The sequence below is a fragment of the Mustela lutreola genome, chromosome 7 (genome assembly GCF_030435805.1).
Source record: "Mustela lutreola isolate mMusLut2 chromosome 7, mMusLut2.pri, whole genome shotgun sequence".
Lineage (NCBI taxonomy): Eukaryota > Metazoa > Chordata > Mammalia > Carnivora > Mustelidae > Mustela > Mustela lutreola.
In genome coordinates, this window is record NC_081296.1 from 135,839,981 (window position 1) to 135,866,777 (window position 26,797).

General features: G+C 40.1%; 1 protein-coding gene and 1 pseudogene across 1 annotated transcript in view; both read left to right on the forward strand.

Moving 5' to 3' along the window:
- The window catches only part of SPTLC2 (serine palmitoyltransferase long chain base subunit 2), a 106,365-nt gene that overhangs the window by 71,610 nt on the left and 7,958 nt on the right, over nucleotides 1-26,797 (forward strand). Inside the window, exon 10 of the mRNA XM_059182691.1 lies at nucleotides 25,536-25,671. Coding sequence (XP_059038674.1) covers nucleotides 25,536-25,671 — 136 coding nt within the window. The remainder of the gene's footprint in view (nucleotides 1-25,535; nucleotides 25,672-26,797) is intronic.
- LOC131836820 (ubiquitin carboxyl-terminal hydrolase isozyme L5-like) lies at nucleotides 6,831-10,379 on the forward strand (annotated as a pseudogene).

Consider the following 26,797-nt stretch of genomic DNA (forward strand, 5'->3'; position numbering starts at 1 on the left):
TGATGAAGGGTAAAGGAAGTACCTAGGTTTTGTGTTTGATATGGGAGGGGGTTCTTATCTCTTCTTTATAATCAAAACTGTTTAAATGAAGTACAGTAATTGTATGGGTTAGTACTCTTTCTAATTCTGTGCTGATTCTTCAAACATTAACAGTGGGGATGGTGACCATTTGAGGAGAGAAGTTAGAAAGATGATAGTAGAAGATGACTAGCTTTAACAGCAGCTGGGGATTATTTTTAACGTCTGAGTAAAAGTGTGGCCATTGTTTAAGAAATTGTTCTGTTGGGGTGCCTGGGTGGCTTAGTCCTTAAGCATCTGCCTTCAGCTCAGGTCATCATCCCAGGGTTCTCGGATCAAGCCCCGGGCTGGACTCCTTGCTCAGCAGGAAGCCTGCTTCTCCTTCTCCCACTCCCCCTGCTTGTGTTCGCTCTCTCGCGGTCTCTCTCTTTCAAGTAAATAAATAAAATCTTCAAGAAAAAAAGAAAGAAAGAAAGAAAATATTCTATTAAGTATCCCTTGAGTCCCACTGGGCTTGGGATAACTTGGTCAGAAGAATAAATGGCTGTTTCTTGGACAGGATCCTAAGCTTTCTGCGGCATCAAAGCTGCAATCATTATCATAAAGCATTTGCTGGGCTTTTCCTGTTTGGTGTTTTTATAGAAAGGAAGAAGGAGAACGGAAAAGAAGATATTATAAGAAATTGGCTCACATAGTTATGGAGGCTTTCAAGTCTCAAGATCTGCATTTGGCAATCTGCAGACCCAAAAGAGCTGATAGAATTCTAGTCTCTAGTCGAAGTGCCATTAATCTCAGGACCCCGGAAGAGCTGACGCTTCAGTTCAAGTCTGAAGGCAGGAAAAACCTGATGTGCCAGCATCACAGGCAGGACTTCCTCCTGTTTGAGAGGGCCCTTTTGTTCTCCCGAGGCCTTCAAACGATTGGATGAAGCCCACCCACATTAGGGAGGACAGTCCCCCCGCCCCCCCCCCCTTTTTAAAGGTTAATTTACTTATTTTAGAGAGAGCTGGGGAGGATGGCAGAGTTGAGGGAGAGGGGGTCTTAAGCAGACACTGCACTGAGCGTAGAGCCCACCACGAGGCTCAAATCTCACAACCCTAACTCATAACCTGAGTTGAAACCCCAAGAGTTGGAGCTTCACCAGCTGTGCCACCCAGGTGCCCCCCACCTCGACAGTCTTTACTCAGGTTTACTCAGTCCACCAATTCAAATGTTAATCTCATCCAAAACATGCTCACAAAGCACACCCAAATTCTGCTTGACTCTATGTCTGGTCACTGTGGCTCAGTCAAGTTGACATACAGCTGTCCCAGCATTCTTGATGCTTTTTTAAATACTAACATTTGCCTGCAAAGTTTTCCAGCTCAGTAGAAATAATTAAGTGAATGAATTCTGTACTAGACCTGTTGTTTTTTCCTCCTCCATATTGTGCTTGGCAGTGAGGACGCAGTTTTGGGTTCTAAACTCTGGTTCTCTTCAAATGTAAACCGTTTTTATAATATTAAGTTAGTTAACTTTATATTTTAGTTTCTGTGTGTTCGTTGATTTTTAGTTGATCCCGATCATGATGTTTACACCCTGGGCAGTTTGCCAGAAAGTAGATCATCTGTAACACGAATGCATTATTGCTGCTCAGGGATCAGTCTTCAGGATCCAAAATGCACGATTTTTAATGCCAATGTGAATGTATTCATCTATTTTTATTCTTTATAAAACTGACCCATGCTCATTTTCAAAACCCAGATATCACAGATAGGTCACAGAAAGTACGGTCTCTATGATTGTGTGTGCGTGGATAGCCCGTGTCAGCCGTTTGGCACGTGGTCTACGGATTTATCACTGTCACTCCTTTTTAGCAATACCACTTGATTAGAAGAGTTTGGTAGTTATGGGAAGGAAGAAAATGAGAATGCTTACTGCCTTTTTAGCAGTTACCGGGGTCAGTTTTGATCTAGGGTTGTTGGACTGTACTCCGTAGTTTGGGTAGAACAGAAAACAGGTGAGTCCTGCTAGGATACCTCCCCTACCCTGTGTGTTTATAGTGCTTAAGAAGAATGAAGAGAAGAAAATCACGGGTTGCCTGGGTGACTCAGTTGGTTAAGCGGTTGCCTTCAACTTGGGTCATGATCCCAAGGTCCTGGGATCTAGTCCCATGTTGGGTTCCTTGCTCAGCAGAGAGCCTGCTTCTCTCTGCCTCTGCCGGCCATTCTGCCTGCTTGTGCTCAATCTTTCTCTGACAAATAAATAAATAAGATCTTTAAAAAAGAGAGAGAGAGAAGGAAATCACATTGTGAAAAGATTGTCAGCTTGTGCGTTCTCTGTAAATGAGGGCACTAACAATGCCTAAACAAATGATCATATCCAAGTTGGCTTGAATATCAGAATCTTGTCATTATGGTAAGTGCAATATTCCATATTTTTCCAGCATTTCATGTGGGTACCTTCATCTGATAGCACCCCATATAAGACTAATGTATTACAATGTTAATTCTCTCTGAGGTATTAGAAAATGAAACAAAAATAAAACAAGCCATTCTGTTACTGTTCCTTGTTAATTCCTGCCCATGGTTGGTGAGAGTTGAGTCCAGCCAGTTGCCCTCCTCGACTTCAGACCAATGAGATTTGCCCTGTGCCCTGGCAGAACACAGGTAACTCTTGGGCAGGAGGCTCTTTCTCATCTTGACTTGAGCCTTGGCAGTGTCTTCTTTTTCTTTTGTGTTTTGTGTACTAACATCAGTTTTGACCTGTATGTAATGGCCAGCAAATGTGCGCACGTGATAGAACTATCATACACTAAGGAATGGAGTATGCCAGATGTGCAGACACACATTTCATGATTTCTGGAAGTTTCTTCAAGGCAGGAGCTGAGAACTCAGCCAGTAATGATCGGCAAGAAGTAGGATTAGTTAGTGAAGGCCTTTGATACTGTGTCAGGCATCACAGGTGTTACTGCAGCCTGGGAGTAGCGACTGGGAATTGTGAGGATAGTAGAAGAAACCGTGGAATTGCCAGAAACCTGCCATAATTACAGGAGATTCAGGAGGAGAAGCAGTCTCCTCTGTGCCTGTCTGAACGTACATCTCCATAGGATTATGCTGGAACACATGTGCTTGCAGATCCCTCACCCTCCTGAAAGGGGTCATGTTATAACCAGATGGCGCAGTCTCTCTACCTAGAATTCTCTCATTTCTAAGCTCAAAACAGTAATTGAAATGAAAATAGGCCATGATAAGGCATTGCTTGGGAAAAGTTACCTTTGACAGATGAATGTGCTGCTTTGGGTTGAATTTTTTGTTCTTCTGTATATATAAAGTGTTTGCAAACAGACCTTCTTAGTTAATTTTTGCTTATTTGTGGATTTTGCATGTTTCGTATATTTTTGGTTTTGCAAATAGATTATGGCACATTTGTCATCCTGATCCCCCTGTGCAACTACACATGTGTATCATTTCCCCTAAATATTGTTAGGGGATATGGTGTTAGTCTTTTCCCGTCTTGGCAGAACTGCCCTTTGTGGACTTTGCCAAAGTTAAATGTTAGCAGTATGGGGCTTCTGGGTGGCTCAGTCATTAAGCATCTGTCTTCAGCTTAGGTCATGATCCCAGAGCCCTGGGATCAAGTCCCACATCCAGCTTCCTGCTCAGCAGGAAGCCTGCTTCTCCCTCGCCCACTCCCTCTGCTTGTGTTCCCTTTCTTGGTGTGTCTCTCTGTCAAATACATAAGTAAAATCTTTTTAAAAATAAATAAATAAAAATGTTAGCAATAAGGTAAGTAAGTCTGCTTTGGATAGTAAAATATATTTCAAGAGCAGCTGGATGGCTCAGTCAGTTAAGTGTCTGCCTTCCGCTCGGGTCATGATCTCAGGGTGCTGGGATCGAGCTCCATGTGGGGCTCCCTGCTCAGTGGGGGGTCTGCTTCTCCCTCTGTCCCTCTCCACTCCTCATGGCTCACACACTCTCTCTTCTCTCTCTGTCAAATAAATAAATAAAAATCTTTAAAAATTAAAAAATACGTAAATTTCAAATTCAGATGGAGACTTTTTTGGTTATCTGAGCACCATTACTGCTGTACCTCACTCTACCCCCATCTGCACAGTTAATTGAGAATACGTTGTTAAATTTATTTTATTAGCAGATAAGAGCTGTGTTTGTTACATTTTTTTTAGTCTTTTTAAGGCATATTATTCCTTTAATTGGTATCTGATCTTTCACACATCCAGATAGAACTTCTTACTACTTTTCTTTTATCTGATTTTTGCTCCCTTCCCCCCCAATTAGTTTAAGGCACAATAAGATTTCGTTCACTCAGCAATCACTTTTTGACTACTTACCATGTGCCAGCCATGAAGAATGACATAGTATCTTCAAAAACTTCTTAAGGCAAAGCATTCAGTTTTTTGAAATCTCAAAATAAGCAACATTTTCCTAGCATTTCTTAATACCTCCTAACACCTTCTGTGTTTTATTTTATTAATTTTTATTCTGCCCCTTTTGGCATCTAATTAGGTTTTAGAGGTAGAAGAGTCATTTGTCTTTCTTCTTCTCTTTATCTCTCTCTTTTTTTCTCTTTTTCTCTTTTTGCTCAAGATTTCTAGTACCTCCTTAGAAGACAAAGTATATATACTCATCTATTTCCTGGCTTTTTTCCAATTTGAAGAAAGAAGAATAAGTCCTTAAAATATTGTTATAAGTAAAATAATAAAAATAGTAAATTGTTATGTATATAAACAAAGTAATTGAAACAGTGAGCTTTTAAACACCATGTACAAGGCATTTTATTAAGCACTTTGCCTGTATTATTTAACTTAATCCTTAAAACAAGCTAACAAAGTAGGTGAAATCATCATCGTCATTTTCAGTTCCATTTTGCAGATGAGGAAACTGGGCTCAGAGTGGTTAAGTGACCTAGCCACAACTTTACAGCTAGTCGACGGTGGAGCCAGAACATAAACCCAGATAGTCTGACTTCAGAAGTGTCCAGACTAAAGCTCAGGAGTGAAATTAGGAAGAAACAGTGAAGTTATTATTTCCTGTCTTTCTCAGACCTGTTTTTACTGCTTTGATGTCTTACTTTAAAAATGGCTCTCTGATGGTTTCAGGTTTTAAAACATCAGCACAAGCAACTCTGTATGCCTGTTTCAGACTAGGGGAGAGAATCTCTGTAGCCCTGGTAGAGACCAGGTCCCATCCCTGTTATGGTGAGGAGTGGTTTTCAAAAATAAGGGCCTCTGCTTGCCATCTTGAATACTCCAATTACATAGGTAATTGGTCTCATCTGGATGGCAATTAATGGGTGATGTGATGGTAGAGATCAGGGAACACTGGTTAAAACTAGCTTTGGAAAGTCAGTAGTGTATGGTAGAGGATGTAATATATGAGGTGTAGTTATAAATTATAAACTTCTGTGTCATATGTGTTTAAATGATGGTATCAGCTGTGACCTGTGTTATATGTTAAGAGTGTGATAAGAGATTAGAAAGTAGAGGACTAGAAACAGTGAGGGAAAGCAAGAGGATCCTTTATTTCATCTTTGAAAACTAAGCTAGAGGGTCAGATCATGTAATGTGGAAGATGTAAATGGCACAATTTTAAGGGAAAAATACATGAATGGAGGGAAATGATAATAGTGAAAATGTTACTGTGTTTACTATCTACTGAGCACTGCTCTAAGTGTGTAAATAAATTCTCAGAACAAGTATTAGACAAAGTTCTCCTTCCTTTATAAAGTGAAGCAGCAGAGAGGTTAAGTTGCTTACCCAAGGTCGCAAAGTTACAAGTGATGGAGCCAGAATTTGAACCTGGATGTCAAGGTTCAAATGTCAGAATGCTTTTTGTATATGAGATATTTCATTATTATTTGCCTTAGTGTAATTGAAGATAGGTAATTCAGCTGTAAATCTGAATTAATTTGAACACATAAAAGGGTTTCCATTTTCTCAGACCAATTTGAATGTTTGTATATTTTGGGGGGACATGCTGGGGAGAAAAATGTATTTGCCCTCAGAGTTTGCAGTTTGTTTTGAGGTCAGGAGACAACACACGAAAGGTGTAAGAACAGAAACAGAAACTTATAAAAAGAACAAATTAATGATGTACAGAGTAGAGACATGTCTTAAAAGGTGCCAGAAATTTTTCCATAACCTGATTTTTTTTACTTCTGTCCTTCATCTATCTATCTATCTTTCTTTCTTTCTTTTAACATTTTATTTATTTATTTGAAAGAGATCACCAGTAGGCAGAGAGGCAGGCAGGGGGGGGAGGGGAAGCAGGTTCCCTGCTCAGTAGAGAGCCCCATGCAGGGCTCGATCCCAGGGCCCTGAGATCATGACCTGAGCCAAAGGCAGAGGCTTAACCCACTGAGCCACGCAAGCACCCTGTCCTTCATCTTTCATAGTGTTCTTGGTTCCTATGAAGTTTTTCAAGCTTAGAAATACACAAAATATTGGTAGAAAATAACAAAACAAAATGGAAATGAAAAACAAATTGCTCATATTTAGTGATTTGTATGATTTTCATCTAAAATGCAGAAAAATTGTCCAGGAATTTTTGTTAGTAGAGCTGTGTATTTACCACCAAGCTAATGGTAGAGAAGGACTTAGGGTTTTAAGAGGTGTGGACTTTTTTTGAATTTATCCCTTAAGTCTTTTATTTACATAGAAAAAGGTGAGTTTGGGATAAATTATATTGCATTCTTCAAAAACAAAAAAAGTATTGTTTATACCTGACATATAGGCTGGAAGATTGAGATGAAATGGGAATGATTGACTGCCGATGTGTGCTGGTTTCTTGGGGGGTACAATAAAAATGTTCTAAAGTTAATGATTATGATGGTTGCATAATTCTGCAGATATACTAAAAACATTGAATTGCATGTTTTAAATGGGTGAACTGTATAGAATGTGAATTAATATCTCATTAAAAAGAACCTTGACCTCTAGTGAGTGAACATTGTGGTAAAATATATGTAACATAAAATTTTTAACATTTTAGCTAATTTGGGGTCTACAGTTCACTGGCATTAAGTACATTTTACACCATTGTACAACCGTTACCACTGTCCATTTCCAGAATCTTCTCATCATTCCAAACAGTAATTAACTTTAAATATGCCAATCTAAGTTTAGAAGTAATCGGCTTGACCTACTTAATTTTAAACCTTTAGACTTTAAAAATACTTGAGCCCCCAAATTGAGTTTTGTTTCTCTAAAGTTTTTAGGCTTTTCCATTTGTTTGCCCTCAGACATGCTTTTTCTTTTGTGTTCCCTCAAATAATGGCATCACTATTTATGAAGTTGTCCAAACAAGAAATCACTGTTACATTTTCTTTGCTTCTACATTCCATATATTTAATCACCAGGGCCTTTAGATTGTGCCTCCTTATTATCTTTGAACCCCTCTGCTACTCTGTATCCCCACTGTTACTAGCTTAACTTAGACTTCTATTTTCACATGGATTTACTAGTTATAGAAGGATCAAGAAAAAATTATTTGGAAGAATTAAGATAAATTAACAATGCTTAAAATGAGGAGTAGGAGACCTCCATGCAGAGAGTTCAGTGCGGCATGATGACTCTTGGATATCTTTCCTGAGTACTCTAGTCCAGATTGTTCTTCCTATCCAGGATTCATTCATTTGTTAAATATTTATTATGTATCTTCTATGCGCTTTAACGATTTGCAACATTTCTATCTACCCTCAAAATATACCCCCCATCTGCTTTTCATACCTGTTGCTGTCACCCTAGTCCAAGCCACTGTCCTCTCCCACGACCTCTCTGCTTCTGTCCTCACCTCTCTTTAAATGCAGCGGTCAGGATGATCCTGTGGAAACACCAGAGAGTTTATCAATCTTCTGTTTAAGAATTCTCCCAGGGACTCTTCTGCTTCTCAAAGTCAAAGTCAGAGTCAGAGTCAGAGCCTTCCTTACAGTGAAGACTGTGAATCCCTTGTTATCTGGCCCCTTGTGGACCTTCTGTACCATACACTCCCTTGACTGGCTCTGTTCCCACCTGCTGGTTCACTCTGCCCTAGGAAATGGCAGGTGTGCTTCTTTTTCTGGGCCGTGCACTTTGTGGAGATCGTGTTCGGCTCACCAGGTCATTTCTCACACACCAGCCGAGTGGGGTATTTATTTTCTCATTGTCCACCCTCCCACATCGGAATGTACGCCTCTTGCAGGCAGTGTTGTCTCTTTTGTTCCATACAGTGTGTCCAGGGCCTGGATGTCTGGCACACACTGGTGGATACTCAGCATCCGTTTGTTTCATGTCTGTTTGCCTAGCACACGATACATTCTTCCCTTTCTCTGTAGTCTTCCTGGTGAGATTTTTGTCTTTAGTGTAAAGACTATGATGCTACTTCTCTGTCTCTTGTATTTCTACCAAATAGACACTAAAATAAATGAAATTTTTATCCTTTATTTTTATGTACTATTGTTTTTTTAACAGTTTTGTAGCTTAATGTTAGATAAGGTTTCAAAAAAATGTTAGTAGTCTCCAAATTCAACTTCTTTAGGTGTTTACCTTTCTTTCTCTTTCTCTCTTTCTTCCTTTCTTTCTTTCCTTTTTTTCTTTTAAAGATTTTATTTAAATAAAATAAAATTTGACAGAGGCCCAGTGAGAGGGAACACAAGCAGGGGGAGTGGGAGAGGAAGAAACAAGCTTCCCGCTGAGCAAGGAGCCTGACCTAAGAACCCTGGGATTGTGACCTGAGTCGAAGGTAGACACTTACCGACTGAAGCAGGCTGTGGGGGGAGCAGGCAGGATGACGAGGGGCTAAATAAGGAGCTCATTGGCAGGTTTGCTGAGGTCACTGAGATCAGTGGCCCGTGGCCGTTGTTGGGAGGTGGACAGAGCCCGAGGTAGCAGCCAGGGCATTCTGTGGCCTGGGCCATGACAGGCAGTACTAGGGAGTGGTGCCTCATAAAAAGGGACCCTAGGATCTTCACGGAACTCACTAAAGAATTTGGTTGCCAAAGAGCCCAAGTGGAAGAATTAAGGAGTTTAGAGCCTGAGAATTTTGAAGAGTTAAAGCCAGTTGATGGGTTAATTTTTCTTTGCAAGTGGCAGCCAGGAGAAGAACCAGCAGGCTCTGTAGTTCAGGACTCTGGACCTGACAGGATATATTTGCCAAGCAGGTAATTAAAGATGCTTGTGCTACTCAAGCCATAGTAAGTGTGTTATTGAACTGTACCCATCAAGGTGTCTGTTTAGGAGAGACTTTATCAGAGTTTCAAGAATTTTCACAAAATTTGATGCAGCTATGAAAGGTTTGGCACTCAACAGTTCAGATGTGATTTGACACGTACACAACAGTTTTGCCAGACAGCAGATGTCTGAATTTGGTGCAAAGACATCAGCAAAAGAAGATGCTTTTCACTTTGTCAGTTATGTTCCTGTAAATGGAAGATTGCATTAATTAGGTGGATGAAGAGAAGGACTGATTGGTTTCTGTACGCGCCTCCAGATGACTGGGTCAGTGCAGTGAGGCTAGTCATAGAAAAAAGGGTACAAAAGTACGGCAAAGGTGAAATTTGATTTAACTTAATGGGCATTGTATCTGATAGAAAAATGATATATGAAGAGAAGATAGCAGAGTTACAAAGACAATTTGCTGAGGAACCAGTGGATACAGATCAGGGTAATAATATAACTGCTGTTCAGTCAGAGGTTCCCAGAAACCAGATGCTTATTAAAGAAGAAATACAGAAACTAAAAAGATTTGAAAATATCAAAAGGAAGTATAATTATCTGCCTTTCATTTTGGAATCATTAAAGACTCTAGCAGAACACCAGCAGTTAATACCACTAGTAGATAAGGCAAAAGAGGACCAGAATGCAAAGAAAGCACAGGAAACCAATGAAGAAGATGCTTTGGGATGTGTGCACATTTCTGCTTCTGGACTTACTTAATGGAAACCGTTAAGAGTATAAAGAACCTTGAGGGGCACCTGGGTCGCTCAGTCAGTTTAGTGTCTGCCTTTGGCTCGGGTCATGATTGCAGGGTCCTGGGATCGAGTCCCATATCGGGCTCCTTGCTCAGCAGGGAGCCTGCTTCTGCTTCTGCTTGCTGTTCTCCCTGCTTATGCTCACTTCCTTGCTCACTCTCTCGCTCACTCTCTCTGACAAATAAATAAAATCTTAAAACAAAAACAACAACAACTGGATCTCTTGTTTCTCCTTATCATTAATGAAAAAATATCTGTATTTGTCTTTGATATCTGAACACTTTGAAGATTTTGAAACGAGTTTTGTATTGAGAAAGTATGGTTTTAATGCAGCTCATTTGAAAAAGACAAAGTTTATAGTGATTTTTTGCTGCAGCCAGGAGAAAAAGCAATAAACATCCCAATTTTATTTTAGCAGACTTTTTTTTTTTTTTAAGATTTTATTTATTTATTTGACAGAGAGAGAGAGGTCACAAGTAGGCAGAGAGGCAGGCAGAGAGAGAGGGAAGCAGGCTCCCCACCAAGCAGAGAGGCTGACACGGGACTTGATCCCAGGACCCTGAGATCATGACCCGAGCCGAAGGCAGAGGCTTAATCCACTGAGCCACCCAGGTGCCCCAATAAATCTTTACTTTTAAGGATGATAAAAAGCAACAAAGCAATTCTGAGGAAAACCTCTACCCTGATTCTCTTGAACTTTACAACGAAGCCTCACTCGGAGGCTATGTGTATGTGTAGAGTTCTTCAGTCAAAATCTGTGCCGTCGTACAAAAGAGAGAAAGAAAAGGAAACAGGAGTACATAATTTAATTTCTCAGAAAATGTAAAAGATAACTTTAATAGGCCCTTTTGAATCCTCAACTTCTTTGCAATAAATTTTATGTTTAGGAAGTAATAAAGGATCAATAGACTGTGATGGCATCATTAGATTTAATTCTTTTAAAGAAACAGAAAGCCTAAAAAGGAGGAGCATCATGATTACCTACCTACTGATAAACTATATTGATAATTTTATATCACTTTTACGAAAAAGGATTAGATTTGGAGCTATATATATTAACCACTGCCAAGTAGATTGTGAAGTTGAACCAACTGCATTCCAGATGTTCTCCAAAAGGTACACTTTTTTATGTCTTAATCCAGATTCCCCAGGATTCTCATTCAGCCATGTAAACGTGAATGTTTGAAGGAACTACTGGATCATTACTCAAATAAAATTTCATATGCCCTCCCAAACAGGTATCAATCAGAACAGATAGTATTCTGTGAGCTACAAATTTTCTAAAGTCTCAGGACTGGTTAAAAAAAAAAAAAAAAAAACGGGATAAGACCTATGTACAAAGTAAGGGTATATAAAAGGCAGCAGACATTTTTGTCTTAAATGGCATTAGGGCTAACTACTCAGAACATATGCTTCAAAGAATATAGCATGTACTCATCACCTGCTTAAATAGCAATATAATTGTCAATTTAGCTGATGAGCTTTTGTATAACTTATAACATAATCAAAAAAATGTGTTTGAGTCTGCAATTTCAAAAATAACATTTCCAGTGTTAACTGAAATCTTTCAAAATAAAGGACACAAATAGAAATGATGTTCAACCAGAGTTGGTCCCCTAACTCATATCATACTCCATTAGATAGCTCCTAATCTTCTTAGATTTCCTGGATATGCTGACATAATCTGTTTTCCTGGGAAAAATAAAATAAAATTACTGCTACTCTTCAGACTTATACTTTCCAATCAATTATAATGGGCTGGAAGAATTTGAAATTGAAGAACCTCTTTCCTTCTTGAAAAGACTTCTTTTCCTGAAGAACTCCCCCCTTCTTTTTTTTTTTTTTTAAGATTTTATTTATTTATTTGACAGAGAGAGATCACAAGTAGGCAGAGAGGCAGGCAGAGAGAGAGAGAGGAGGAAGCAGGCTCCCTGCTGAGCAGAGAGCCCGATGCGGGACTCGATCCCAGGACCCTGAGATCATGACCTGAGCCGAAGGCAGCGGCTTAACCCACTGAGCCACCCAGGCGCCCCGAACTCCCCCCTTCTTAAAGGTCATAATCTCAGAGCAGATAAGGGTTTTCTTAATTGAGGGTCTGCCAAACAGACCAGGTAGCCCCAAGAATGGTTTCAATTAGTTTTTAGTATTAACTGTGAGGTAAGGGTCATAAGGCAGGATAAAATATGGAAAAATATTACCCATCACCTTGTTCTAATTTATACTATTAAACACATTATTGTGTGTATTTCATATACTTTTTTTCCCCCATATACTATCTCTTTAATACCTTATATCTAAGAACTGAATATAACTACCAACCTTTTAGTTTCATGTTCTGTCAAATGTCTCAGTTTTGCTACTTGGAAAGTTACTTTTTCCAATAGTTTGCTGTGGTTGGATTATGTTGCTGTGTTAAGCATATGTTGCCATTGAAATCTACAATGAGGTTATATCTTAAAGATCTCTTAAACAAATGTTTATATAATATCAGGTAATGAGATCACATGCAAACTACATTTTCAAAGGCTATTCCCATGGTGATTAAGAAAGCTCTTCGTACTGTTCCCTTTAAGGCACAGAAAGTACCTAGTATAGCAAACAGAGTGCCAGGCTCAATAAATGCTTCTTCCCTTTCCTTTTTGTTTCAGTTGCTGTATCTCTAAATATTTCCATGCTGACAACCATCCAGCCTTACCCCCTGATAAGATACTACCTTATAGTTTACCATGAGTGAATGCAAGAATATATTGATTCTTATTAATCTAAACTGGCATTCTCTTATACTAATGGTGCTACATCTGAATCCCATGTTAGGACAACAGCTCAATCTCTTGCCAGCCTGGAAGTATTTTGAGCTGAGGTGAAGAGGGAATCATATCTGCCTTAACTATTGTTATAACAGCAGTTTTGAGAACAGTCAATTATTTGCATGGTAGAAGATCTCAGATGCAAAATCACAATGACACTTTCAAAAGAGACCAGTAGACCTCAGCTGAGAATCAAAATTCCTTTCATGCTCAATACTTAAGCCACAGCATCTTTCCTGCATCAGTAACTTCTGAGAGGAAGAGGAGGCTTAGGAGGGTTGCCCTCCTTCCCCTTTTAGAAACCGGCAGGTTCAAGAGTTATTCCGTGGCCGCGGAAACAAACCAACACCTGGTTCATCCGTTGGATGAACCAAGATTTTAACTCCCTGGTTCTTCTAGTTATTTCTTTTCTTTGTCTTTTTTCTTTTCTTTCTTTAAAGATTTATTTATTTATTTTAGAGAGGTGGGGAAGAGCAGAGGGAGAGGGAGAAAAACTTAGGCAGTCTCTGCTGAGCGCCGAGCCAGACACAGGGCTCCATCTCTTGACCAAGATCATGACCTGAGCTGAAACCAAGAGTCCAAGGCTTAACTGACAGAGCCACCCTGGCACCCCCACTGGTTCCTCTGGTTTCTAAGACTGTGTCCTTAACCACTGCTCACTGATTCACTCTGGCTTCTATATTAAGTAGGTCTTATACCGGAATCCTAGTTAACAGAAACAAAAAAGGAGAACTGAGTAACTGTTGATGTCACTGAGAGCGCCTGCCCCTGAGGCCACTTGGCTCCTGGATTCTTGGGCCCCTTCCATCTGCTCCTAGGGAAAGAGGTGGTGCCCGGAGACTTCCGTTCATCCTGTATCCTCCTTCGCAACAGCACTTCAGCTGGTCTTAAGGGCTGAATTGCTTCAGGCTTATGCATTCTTTGCTTTCTGACCTAAGTCCCTTGACCTGTAGCAGACCTGACTTATTTTCTTTGAGCTTTGTAGACCACTGGCTTTGAGGCATGAAGGACTCAACCTTCCCAGAAGATAAGGCCTGACTCCATTTGGAAACAGCTGCCAGGATGCCAGCAGGCATCAGGCTCATGTCCACTCAGGAGGAACTGGCTGGACCCGGCTTCTCCTGTATGCAGCCCCCTCCCCTTTCCCGTGCCTTCCCTTTCAAAACACTCGGCCTTGCCCTGGATGGAGAAGATGGTCTTTGAGACGTTAGTCTACCATCTTCCCAGGTTGCCAGCTTCCTGAATAAAGTAACCTTTCCTTTCCCATCATCACCTGTCTCTCCAGCATCGATCTTCATGTGGTGAGGAGCTGTATCTGAGTTTGGAACTGGTTCTCCTGACTGGTAACACTTCCAAATCTCCATTGCAGGATTTCTAATACTGTTCCACCTTTCAAAGAGGGGGATCTTGGAAAATTTCAGTCAACCATTGCCAGTATTTCTTAGTAAGACTGCTAGTGACTTAACAATTCTTGGTCAAGGCTGTCCAGTGTCCTGAAAAGCATTTAGAATCACCGACCCCTTGGTGATCAATGCCAGTACCACTTCCTCACAGCCCAGACTGCGACAACCAAACAAGCCCCTAGACGTTTCCCAAGTGTCTTAGGAAGGCAGCAGAGTTCTTGGTTAGTTGAGAACTACTATTGGCTCTAAAGTTATTTCTTCACAGGGAGGGAGCATAGGTTTCTTTTCTCTCTAGCCTTAAAACTTAAGTGGGAGATGCATTAGCTGTATATAGATCTTGGGCACGTTTTTACCTCCCTTAGAGTCAATCACCAACTATCTAGAGAAAGATATACATGTGGGGAAATCTGGTGTATTTAAAGTATAAAATCACACATGGGAAAACCCAGTACGAGCTAACCAATTAACAGTGTATTAAAAGGTAATATACTGTATGGTTAGGTAGGGCCTCTCTTCAGCAGGCCCTTTCCTTACCTTTCTGGAATTGTAATTCTATTCCATTAATTGACTGTTCCAAATTATTACAGCTTATATCATTGTACTCCCTCATTACTCTCTTTTAGTTTTTCTCCTCCTTCTACTGAAATGTAATTCGCATTGCACACCTTTACAGTGTACAATTCAGAGGTGTTTAGTATAGTCACAAAGTTGTGCCACCATCACTGGTATATAATCCACCCCCCGCCCTGAAACTCCAACCACGTTAGCAGTCTGTCCACATTTCCTCTCTCATTAACCTTCCTTTTTGTCTCTATGAATTTGCCTGCCGTGGACGTCTCATAGAAATGGAACAATATAATATGTGGCCTATTGTGTCTTCTTCCTTCCACTTAACATGATGGTCTCCAGGTTCATCCATGTTGTAGCGTGCATCTGTACTCCGTTCTTTTTTCACTGTCTGGGCATGGACACACCGCAATTTGTTCATCCACTCATCAGCTGATGCACACTGGGCTGTTTTCACTTTTTGGCTATCATGAAAAATGCTGCTTATAAATATTCACATACAAGCTATCATGTGGACATGGTCTTTCAGTTTGGTTGGGAATATACCTAGGAAGAGAATTCTGGGTAAGATGCTAATTCTATGGTGTCTGCTTTGGGAGGAGCTGGAAATAAAAATATTAGTTTTCCAAAGTGGTTGGGCAACTTAACATTTCCACCAGTAACATGGGAGCTTTCTGATTTCTTGGATCCTCACTAATGATGTTACTGTCTTTATTTTAGCCACGCTAGTATGTGTAACGTGGTTTCCTGTGGTTTTCATTGGATTTTCAATATCTCTAATGTCTGACAGTTTTGAATACCTTCTCTTTTTTTGCACTTATTGGCCATTTGTGTATCTTCTTTGGAGAAATACCTATTTGAATTCTTTGCCCATTTTTTACTTGGGTTATTTTAATTGTGTTGTTTAGTTTGAGTTGTAAAGGTTTTTTCTTATCAGACATGATTTTAAAAATTCCTCCCATTCTGAGGGCTGTATTTTCACTTTATGGATGAGGTGTCTTTCAAAGAACAAAAGCTTTGATGGAAAATTTATTTCTCTTGCTTGCTTGTTCTTTTGGGTGCTGTAACTAAGAAATCACTGCCTGGGTGCCGTGATGGTGCAGCTGGTCGAGCATCCAACTGATCTCAGGGTCATGAGATTGAGACCCAAGTGCGGCTCTGCATTCAGTGAGGAGTCTGCCTAAGACTCTCTCCCCCTCTCCCTCTGCCCTCCCCTGGATGCACATACTCTCCTTCTCAAAAATAAGTAAGTCTTTAAAAAAAAAAATGAAAAAGAAAAAGAAAGAAATAAATCCCTGACTAATCCCACAGTCATGACGTTTTGCATCTATGTTTTCTTCTAAGAATTTTGTAAATTTAGCTCTTACATTTAGGCCCTTGATCCATTTAGAGGTTTTTTGGTTTTTTTTTTTAAAGATTTAAAAAAAAATTTATTTGACAGAGACAGACACAGCAAAAGAGGGAACACAAGCAGCAGGGGAAGTGGGGCAGGGAGAAGCAGGCTCCCTGCTGAGCAGAGAGCCCGATGCGGGGCTCGATCCCAGGACCCTGGGATCATGACCTGAGCCTAAGGCAGACACTTAACACGCCACCCAAGTGCTCCTAGTTATTTTTATTTTTTAAAAAATATTTTATTTATTTATTTGACAGAGATCACAAGTAGGCAGAGAGGCAGGCAGAGAGAGAGGGGGAAGCAGGCTCCCTGCTGAGCAGAGAGCCCGATGGGGGGCTCAATCCCAGACCCTGAGATCATGACCTGAGCTGAAAGCAGAGGCTTAACCCACTGAGCCACCCAGGCGTCCCCCTAGTTATTTTTGTATATGGTGGGAGACAGGGGTCCAACTTAATTTTCTTTTTAAAGATTTTGTTTTATTTATTTGAGAGAGAGAGTGAGAGAGAGCATGAGAGGGGAGAAGGTCAGAGGGAGAAACAGACTCCCCATGGAACTGGGAGCCCAATGCAGGACTCCATCCCGGAGTCCCGGGATCATGAGCTGAGCCGAAGGCAGTCGCTCAACCAACTGAGCCACCCAGGTGCCCCCAACTTAATTTTTTCCATGTGGATATGCAGTTGTCTCAGAATCATTCATTAAAAGAGACTGTTCTTTCCCCACTGGGCTGTCTTGTTGAATACCAACTAATCAGAAATTAACAAGTTTACTTCTGGACTCTTAGTTGTGTGTGTATATGTGTGTGTGTATTTTTTTTTTAAAGATTTATTAATTTTAGAGAAAGAAAAAGAGCAAGCAGGAGAAGGGGCAGAGGGAGAGAGAGAATCCTGAAGCAGACTCCTTGCTGAATTCAGTGCCCAACACAGGGCTGGATCCCAAGATCCCAAGACCATGACCTGAGCTGAAATCAAGAGTCAGCCACTCAAATGACTGAGCCATCCTGGTACCCCATACTCTTCGTGTATTTCTCGGTCTATGTATTTATACTTATGCCAATACGACACTAGCTTGACACTACAGCTTTGGGACATGAGACTCCTCTAATTTTGTTTGTTTTCCAGTTTGACTATTATAGATCTCTTGCATTTCTAAATGAATATTAGGATTTGCTTGCCAATTTCTACAAAAAGAGCAGCTGGGATTTTGAAAGGGATATTGTTGAATCTATAGATCAACTTAGGAAGTACTGTCATTTAAAAAAAAAGATTGTATGTATTTATTTGACACAGAGAGAGAGAGAATAAGTAGGCGGAGAGGCAGGAAGAGAGAGGCAGGGAGGGAAGCAGGCTCCCCACTGAGCAGAGAGCCCGATGTGGTGCTTGACCCCAGGACCCTGGGATCATGACCTGAGCTGAAGGCAGAGGTCTTAACCCACTAAGCCACCCAGGCGCCCTGCAAGTACTGTCATCTTAACAATACTAAGTCCTCTGACTCATGAGCACAGATACCTTTCCATTTGCTTAGGTCTTCTTTCTGCTTTTTTTGTACATTTTTTTCTTGGGTAGAACGTAGTAAATATTGTCAAAATATTGAGCTGGATTGACAAGGCAAGGCAAAGCAAGTAGTGAATAAACACATTTAGATAAAATGATACAGCTCCTAATCTCAGTAAGAATAAATAATGTTTCTTCCCTCTCTAATTCCCCTAGAAATGTGTTTTTAAATACATTAAAATGTGTTGGAAAGGTTATACTGAGTGTTGACAAGACTATGGAATGCTCAAGATGTTACTAGTGAAACTGTGAACTGAGACTTTGTAAAAATGGCAATATATGCTGAATGTAAGCTTCTGTCTATTCTATGACCTGGCAATTCCATTCCTAGGTACAAACACAGAACAGAATTGTGTGCCATAAGATAATACAAGACAGCCACTCTTAATAACAGCCCAAATCAGGAAATGACTAAAAATGTCCATTAGCAGAATGAATAACTAGTAATATATTCTAACAATATTTATTGTTTGATACTAGGTAGCAATGCAAATGAACCATATTTTTCCACCCAAATGTGCTCATAAATCTCAGAAGACATAATGATGAATAATATATACCAGATTCAAAAGAGTGATAATATGTATTGCATGGATGTTCCCATTTATATGAAGTTCAAGAATAGGCGAAACTAATATACAGTGATAGAAGTCAAAATAGTGTCGAAATTATCTTTAGCAAGGAGGAATGGAGACTGGAAAGAGGCACAAGATAGCCTTCTGGGAAACATGAAACGTTCTAATCTCATGATCTGATTGGTGGTTAGACAGGTGTATTCAGTATTCACTGAACTGTATGCCTAAGATTTGTGCATGTTATTGTAGGAATGTTAATACTTTAAGTAAAAATAAGCATTTAAATACTTGGAAAATCAAAGGAAGTTAAAAAAAACTGGAATGAGATTAAATTTCTGATAACTCAATTTATATCTTAAAAATATTCAACTACTATATAATAATCACGCTTAAAAAAAATCCCCCTTTTACTTAAAACAGACATACACACACCACAGAATTATCTAGATATTATGGGGTGGTCTCAGGCATTCTCCTGCCAGCCTTTGTTATTTAAGACAAACCTGGAAAAATATTGAAATTTTTGGTGCTGGGTGTTCCAGGAATTTCTAAAACAGGGGAAGTGTTATGAAAACAGTACTTATGGAGTTAAAGCCCTTGCCTAGAGGCAGGAAATGAAAGCATAAAGGGGCTGGCCCTTCCTTTCTCTTTTTAAAAAATCATATGAATGAAGGCACAAATCAGACAATACTAACCATACAAATATTTATTTTCCACCTGTGCATCTGCTTTCATTCTCACAAAGTCATTTTCCCTAGATATTTTAGTATTGGGTTTTTCTTCTACATATTTTGTAAGAGGGAAAAACTAAGGAAAGGCTAGCACAAAGTATTGCTAACAAGTCTGTCCTCACTGCCTACTGGACGAATGCCTTTAGGAGAGCTACGGGGCATTATAATTGGAATTAGCAGCGTGTGATGGGGCACAGAAATACTCAGCAGAGAACAAGTTAAAAATGATGCTACTGTAGGAATGCAGTAGGAGCAAGGGTTTGCCAGAGAGGTGAATTTGGGATTAAAAAAGCTTAAACATCTCTGGGTGAGCGTAATATTATCAATTCATAGAAAAACAGAGTCTCTTGAGACTGTGTTTTCTAAGAAAGACTCAAATCTGAAAACCTGACCATGAAATATGGTAATGTTGGCAAAATATTAATTTCTTAGGACTAATGCTTTTGATAAATTAGAAGAGAAGGATGGGTTCTTTTGGAAAGTGGAGGGTTTGACTTTGATTTTAAACTGGGTAAAGCTGAGCAGAGGGAGCAGATGCACACAGTTCAGGGAAGGCCGGACTTGTCCCAAGACTTAAGATATTCCTGAACTAAATAAACCCTAGGTAAACAGAACATTCCTTACATGTGCAAGCATATCCTTTAATGGGGAGAATTGCTGGGATTCCTGACTCTACTTAATCAGGAAATCAGAGTTCTAAAAATAATTTACTTCTTCCAAGAAAGAGGAAGTGTGCTGGCAACTGAACATTTAGATTTGATAACCAACAGTAATAAAAAAATATTCTGAAGTCTCTGGGGTTTTCAGGAGCCTAAAGGAAGACAACTGAATGTTGAATCTGCATTAAACTGATCCTTACTTCTAAAAAATATGTACATCCATAAAAGTCTCAATAAAACATGTTTGTTTCATTGAATGAAATGATGAACTATATAAAGATCATTTATATGAACCATATAAATGATGAACTATTTCATCAAATTCAGTATTGTCAATTAAAAGAAAAGTGCTCAGATTTGAGAAAATGACCAATTTATATTGTTCACCAAGAGTTAAAACTGTGCATATACAGTAGTTGTGTGCGGATTTTGTTAAGTCTGCTAAAATTGGGGCACCTGGGTGGCTCAGTGGGCTAAGCCTCTGCCTTTAGCTCAGGTCATGATCTCAGGGTCCTGGGATCAAGCCCTGTGTCAGCCTCTCTGCTTGGTGGGGAGCCTGCTTCCCTCTCTCTCTGCCTGCCTCTCTGCCTACTTGTGACCTCTCTGTCAAATAAATAAATTAAAAATTTTATTAAAAAAAAAAGTTAAGATTTATGTTTGAAAAGTAGAGAAGAATGCTGACCTCTTCTTTCACCATCTGTGTTCTCAAAAAGGATAAAGACATTTTAAGAGTTAGATTTTTTTTTTTTTTTTCAGTAAAGCTAAATCTTTTTACACTTCACATGTTTTAAATCCCTATTGGAGGGGCATCTGTCTGGCTTACGTGGTAAAACATGCGACTCTTGATCTTCGGGTCATCAGTTTGAGCCCCATGTTGGTGTAGAGATTACTTTAGAAAAAAGAAAGAAAGAAAGAAGAAATTGCGATTAGACCATTCTTCCAGCCCATTACAACTTGCTGCAACTCTGTGGTAAGAAAACTCCTTAGAAATGAGCTAGCAGAGTGGACTTAAGTAGCGATTACACTTCTTGGCATTAGTATTAACTAGTATTTTATTTTACTTTTTTTAAGGATTTTATTTATTTCAGACAGAGATGGCACACACAAGGGAGAATGTGGGGTGGGCAGAGGGAGAAGCAGACTCCCTGCTGAGCAGGGAGCCAGCATGGGGCTGGATTCTAGGACCTTGGGTTCAGAATCTGAGCTGAAGACAGAAGCTTAGCCAACTGAGCCACCCAGGTGCCTCTTAACTAGTATTTTAGATGATATTTAATTAAAAATGGGTAATTGTGTTGTCTTTGTAATTCAGCATCACCTTAAGAATAACTATGTAACTACTTCCCAGTATGTATAAGTGCCAGAGCTTACTGAATTGTGTACAATTATTTGTCTGTTTTTCCTGTTACCATCTTTAAAATTTTTAGGTTGAACCACAAGAAATTGTCATTTTTAGGTCACAGTCAAATATTGGCAGTTTCAAGGTTCAGGCTATGACTTTGTAGGTTAAATAGACCACTTAACGCGTGTGATTCACTGTGACTGCCATTTCGGATTGAGCTGACTTCTTTCTTTGACGCTTCCAGTCTTCATTCCTGTCTGTACTCACCAGCAGTGATTGCCGTTTGCTGGTTAGGCCGAGTTTATTAGAATAACTGCTTTTCACTTGTCTCATACTTACCCTGTGTCTCCTTAGGCTCATTCATCCCAACCCCATTCATTTGCCAGTCGGTGCTGTTTTAAAAATAAGACTCAGATACTCCTACCCAATAAAGGGCTAAACACTTTAAAGTTTGAAAAATACCTGATTGCTTGATGTGGTGTAGAAGAAAAAGCACTAACAGAATCAGAATATCTTGATCTGCCTCCAGAAAGAGAGGCCTTAGAGAAATAATTTAACATCCTTGGGCCTGTTTCTTTATGTGTAAAGTATAAACAGTACATTCTTTTACTCTACCCATCTAAAAGCAGTTAGGATCAAATGAAATTGAGGTGTTAATTCTTTTTTTATTATTTTCATTTTATTTTTAAATTTTATTTCAATTCCAGTGTGACTAGGATGTTTAAATATATGTTTCGGAGAGAATTCTTTTTAATCTAATTTTATAGCTGCCAAGATGAAGGTCTTTAGTCTCTGATGTCCATTAACATGTGAGTGGATAAACAAACAGAAAAATGGTGGTATATCTTTACAAAGGAAAACTGTTCAACAATAATGGGGATGTATAAGTTGGAGATTTTAAATGCCTGTTCCCAGTATGTTCAGGTTGTGGTATGTGAGTGTCGTTTTAGGTGTGTTTTCTTCTGAGACTCTTGTCGGGGAGCAGGTGGTGATGAATAGTGAGACAGATGTTCAGTTGCTTTCATTAAAGAAAACTTGCTTAGGACACCTGGGTGACTCAGTGGGTTGAGGCCTCTGCCTTCAGCTTGGGTCATGATCCCAGGGTCCTGGGCTCGAGTCCCAAGTCGGCCTCTCTGCTCAGCAGGGAGCCTGCTTCTCCATCTCCCTCTGCCTGCTTGTGATCTCTGTCTGTCAAATAAATAGATAAAATCTTTAAAAGAAAGAAAGAAAACTTGCTTAGAATGATACAGTAATTGGAAAAGTTAAGGTCTGGGGCACCAGGGTGGCTCAGTCAGTTAAGCTTCTACCTTTGGCTCCGGTCATGATCCTGGAGTCCTGGGATCAAGCCCCTCGTTGTGCTTCCTACTCATTGGGGAGCCTGCTTCTCCCTCTCCCTCTGCTGTTCCCTCTGCCTGTGCCTGCTTTCTCTCTCAAATAAATAAATAAAATCTTTTTTAAAAGGGGAGGGAGGAGAAGTTATGGTCTACATCCTTAAGATTTCTTTTTTTCCTTGATATTTTTCTTATATTCTTGGAATGAGAAAAAAAATCTTTAAATAGTTGGTTTGTGATGAGAAAAAAGTAGCAAGTTGCAAAATAATAAAGTGGGTGCAGAAAAAATAATATATACTAATATGCAGGTGTATCACTAAATTTTTTTAAAAACCATCTTTAGGGCGCCTGGGTGGCTCAGTGGGTTGGGCCGCTGCCTTCGGCTCAGGTCATGATCTCAGGGTCCTGGGATGGAGTCCCGCATCGGGCTCTCTGCTCAGCAGGGAGCCTGCTTCCTCCTCTCTCTCTCTACCTACTTGTAATCTCTCTCTGTCAAATAAATAAACAAAATCTTTTAAAAAATAAAATAAAAATAAAAACCATCTTTAATGGGATATCATTTATATACAGTACAGTTCACCAATTTTAAGTGTATAATTCCATGAGTTTTGACAATTTTATATAGTTAGGTAACCATACCACAATCAAGCGATAGAATATTTTTGTCATACCCGCCCCCCAAAAGTTCCCTGCTACCCCTGTCTTGGCAGTCCTCTCTCCATTCCCTGGCAATCATTACTCTGTTTACTGGATCTATAATTATGTCTTTTTTAGGATTTCCTATAAATGAATGCACAGTGTGTAATCTGTGTCGCTTATTTCGTGTAACAATGCTTTTTAGATTCATCAGCATTGTTGCATGTATCACTTGTGTGTTCCTTTTTATATATTTCCTTTCTCCCTTTATCACGCTTCCTCCACCATTCTGAATGTATGGAGGGCATTTACGATAGCATTTTGTATATCCTTGTCTGCCGATCCTCTGTTATTTCTGGTCTGTTTCTGTTGATGGACTTATCTCCTGGTTGATGGGTCATATTTTCCTGTTTCTTTGAATGCGTGGAATTTTTTATTGTCTGCCAAATGTAAATTTCACATTATTGGGGGCTGCACCTTGTTGCATTCCTTTCGGTAGTATTGGACTGTGTTCTTCGAATCAGTTGGATCTTTTCCAGACTTGCTTTTAAGGTGTCAGGAGAGATCCACAGCAACTTTTAGTCTAGAGCTAATTTCGTTCCACGACTAGTATGATCTGAGGTGTTCCCATTTGGGGAGGTGAAAATACAAACTGTCGCCAGCTCCATATAAGCCTGGGAACTGTTGATTCTGGTGCTTCTTTCCCCAGCCCCTGGTGGTTTCTTCTCATGCGGACCAGATGGCACTCTGCCAAAGGCTCGGGGGACCCTGCTGCAGACCCCACACCTCTCTCTGCTCCTCTTTCCTCTCTTGAATCCTGCCTGAGAAATCCTAGCCGCCTTAGCATCCCCAACGCCAATCTCAGGTGTCCTCACCAGACCAGACTAGATTCCTCTCCCTGGGCAGCAGCCTGGACCTCCCTCCAGCCAGTCAGGGAGCAATCCAGAGGCTCATGTTTTGTTTTCCTTTTCTCCAACAGCACAGTCCCGCGCTGCCCATGGCCCAGTGTTTGAAAAACATTTTGTATACATTTTGTTTTGTGTGCTTTGTCCAGTTTTCTGTTGTTGATAGCAGAAAGGTAAAATCTGGTTCTGGGTACTCTATCCTGGCCAGAAGTAGAAGTCTCTTTTTTCCTAAACATAGAGTGAGCATGTGTAGGTATTTCTGGGGGGAAACTTGGGCACAGGGCTCACCAGTTCTCAGCGTAAGGAAATGTAACGCACTTTAATGCCTGCTTTACTGTTGTGAGACCGGGCTCGCAACTGAAGTGGCATTCCTCAGAGCTCACAGTGAGCCAGTTGAAGTCAACTTGAATTTATTTGCACAAAGTATCAACTTTGGGTTATTCGTAGCAGACTTATCTAGGGTAGCTTTTCGTCAGTGAATGGATGGATAATTTGGTATTCTAAGGATGTTTGGTAGCCACCTGTATTTCTGACCAACTGATTAACTTATCTTTTGAATTTTATGACGTTTGTATTTTGTAAAATGTGAATTTGTTGGCTCTCTAATATACGTGAGAAAATAACTGCGACCTTTCTTTGTTTGTGAGTGTTTGTGGTCGAGAAGACCCTAAAACAGTTCTTGGCCCTTTGCAAGCTGATGTTTCAAATTTAGGCTTTCTCTTCAGAGCAGAACGATTCTTTGGATGTCTTTTCATAGATTGATCTACCATAATGTCAAAACCCAGTCCAAATATTTAGTTAGTTAGGAGTTTAAGAAATGTTTGTTTGAACCATTTGTATTTTAGGGAAGGTGAATAAACTAAGATTAAAAATATGATTTTATGTTATTATGGATACACTACTGTTGTCTGATAGAAGTTTTAGGAAGATGGTGACATAAAATCAAACTTTTTTAAAATACCAACCACATTGAAGTATTTTTTTTTTAAGCTTTTATTTATTTATTTGACACAGAGAAGGAGAGAGAACAAGCACAAGCAGGGGGAGTGGCAGGCAGCGGCAGAGAGAAAAGCAAGCTTCCCGCTGAGCAAGGAGCCCAATTTCGGGGCTCGATCCCAGGACCCTGGGATCATGACCTGAGCTGAAAGCAGCCGCTTAACTGACTGAGCCACCCACATGCCCCTAAAATCAAACTCTTTAGAGGAAAATTTAGGGCTCTTATGGCTGTATATCTGGTCGTATGTGTAAAATTATTTGCAGCGCGGTTCATTGGAAGGAATCTTGAAGATGAGAGACCTAGATTCTAGTCTCATATCACCATGTGACTGCAGACCAGTCACCACCTTTGTGAGAGTCCTCGAATCTATGAAATGAAGAGCACGACTGTGAAGGGACGGTGGAGTGACAATGTGTAAGGATGCTAACGTGCCAAGACAGTGCTAATCGTTGAACTTCATTTCGTATGTTATTACAAAATCTGCCGGGAACACCTACTGTGACAAACCACAAAGCAAGATTTGTTTATATTCCATACAGTTTGTTATGTGAAAATATTTTGTGTTAGAAATGAAGAACCAAATACATGACTGATTGATAAAATGGAGATAGATTGCTATCTTTTTTCCACTCCTTTTTTCTTAGTATTACTTTGTGTTTTCTTCTTCGTGATTTTCCAGGCAAAGAGTGTATCCAGCAGTTAGCTGAAAACACGAGGTATTTCAGGAGACGGCTGAAAGAGATGGGCTTCATCATCTATGGGAATGAAGACTCTCCAGTTGTGCCTTTGATGCTCTATATGCCGGCCAAAATTGGGTATGTTCTGTTGCAGGCTATAGACTGGCCTCATTAGACTTAGGGCTCCTGTGATATTAGACTCAGGCTTGTGTATTTTGTTGGGAAATATCATCTGGGCCTCACTATGTTAACCGTCAAGATTTGCTAGAAATTCCAAATTAGTGGATTCCGGGTTAGTAGATTCTAATTTGTAAGACGTGTTAGCTTGTTAGTCTTTCATTAAACATATTGAGTTTAATGCTTTCTTCTAGGAGATTGGGATAGATCAGTGGACAGAACACAAATATAAAAATCCCTGCCCTTGGGGAGCTTATATTCTAATGGGGCAGGAGTCAGACAAATGTAGTAAATAAGTGACATAATTTATTAGACGACATTACATGTTATAGGGAAAAGTAGAGCAGGATATGGGGGATTGAGAGTGTCCCGCGGGCAGGCAGATGACGGTATGAAACGGGGAGGTGGGGGGGAGCAAGAGAGCGGGGAGGGGAAAATGACATGTAAGCTTGAAGGAGCAGAGTTAGCCGCTCGGAGAGAGAAGGTCTCTGCAGAGGCCAGAACACAGGAACATGCTTACCCGATTGAGGAATAGCAAGAAGGCGGATGGAGCCAAAGCGCAGTGCCCCAGGGCTGAGTGGGGCTGCGGGGTCAGGGCGTGTGGTTGCGTGGCTATCCAAGGTGCAGCCTACACCAGTTTCTTCCGTGTGTGCAACTCATGTATAACAGAAAGCCTTGCCCTGGAATAGCTTCCAGTGTATTTGAGAGCTCCGGGTGTAACCAAACCAGAAGACATTTGAAAAGAAATAGGAAGTGAGCAAATAAAATTACTTGCAAATCAAATGTATGCAAAACTGCATCAGAAATGTAGAAGAAAGGAGTTATCTGCTTACTGTAGACTCAGTGAAAAAAAAAAACCACGCATCTTTTCAGATTTGTGAGTTTTGACTGGATCTTACTATAAAATTGGATGAGGATCGTTTCTCAGGTTTAGTGGAATTCATTAAAGGAGCAAATATTTTTATTCATCTTTGAATCCCCAGGGCCCACCAGAGTCCCTGGCAGTTAGAGGGCACTCACTCAGTAAATATTCATCGAAGTAGATCTCTAGGAGGGGAGACAAAAGTGGGGAGCCTAGAAGTAGGGG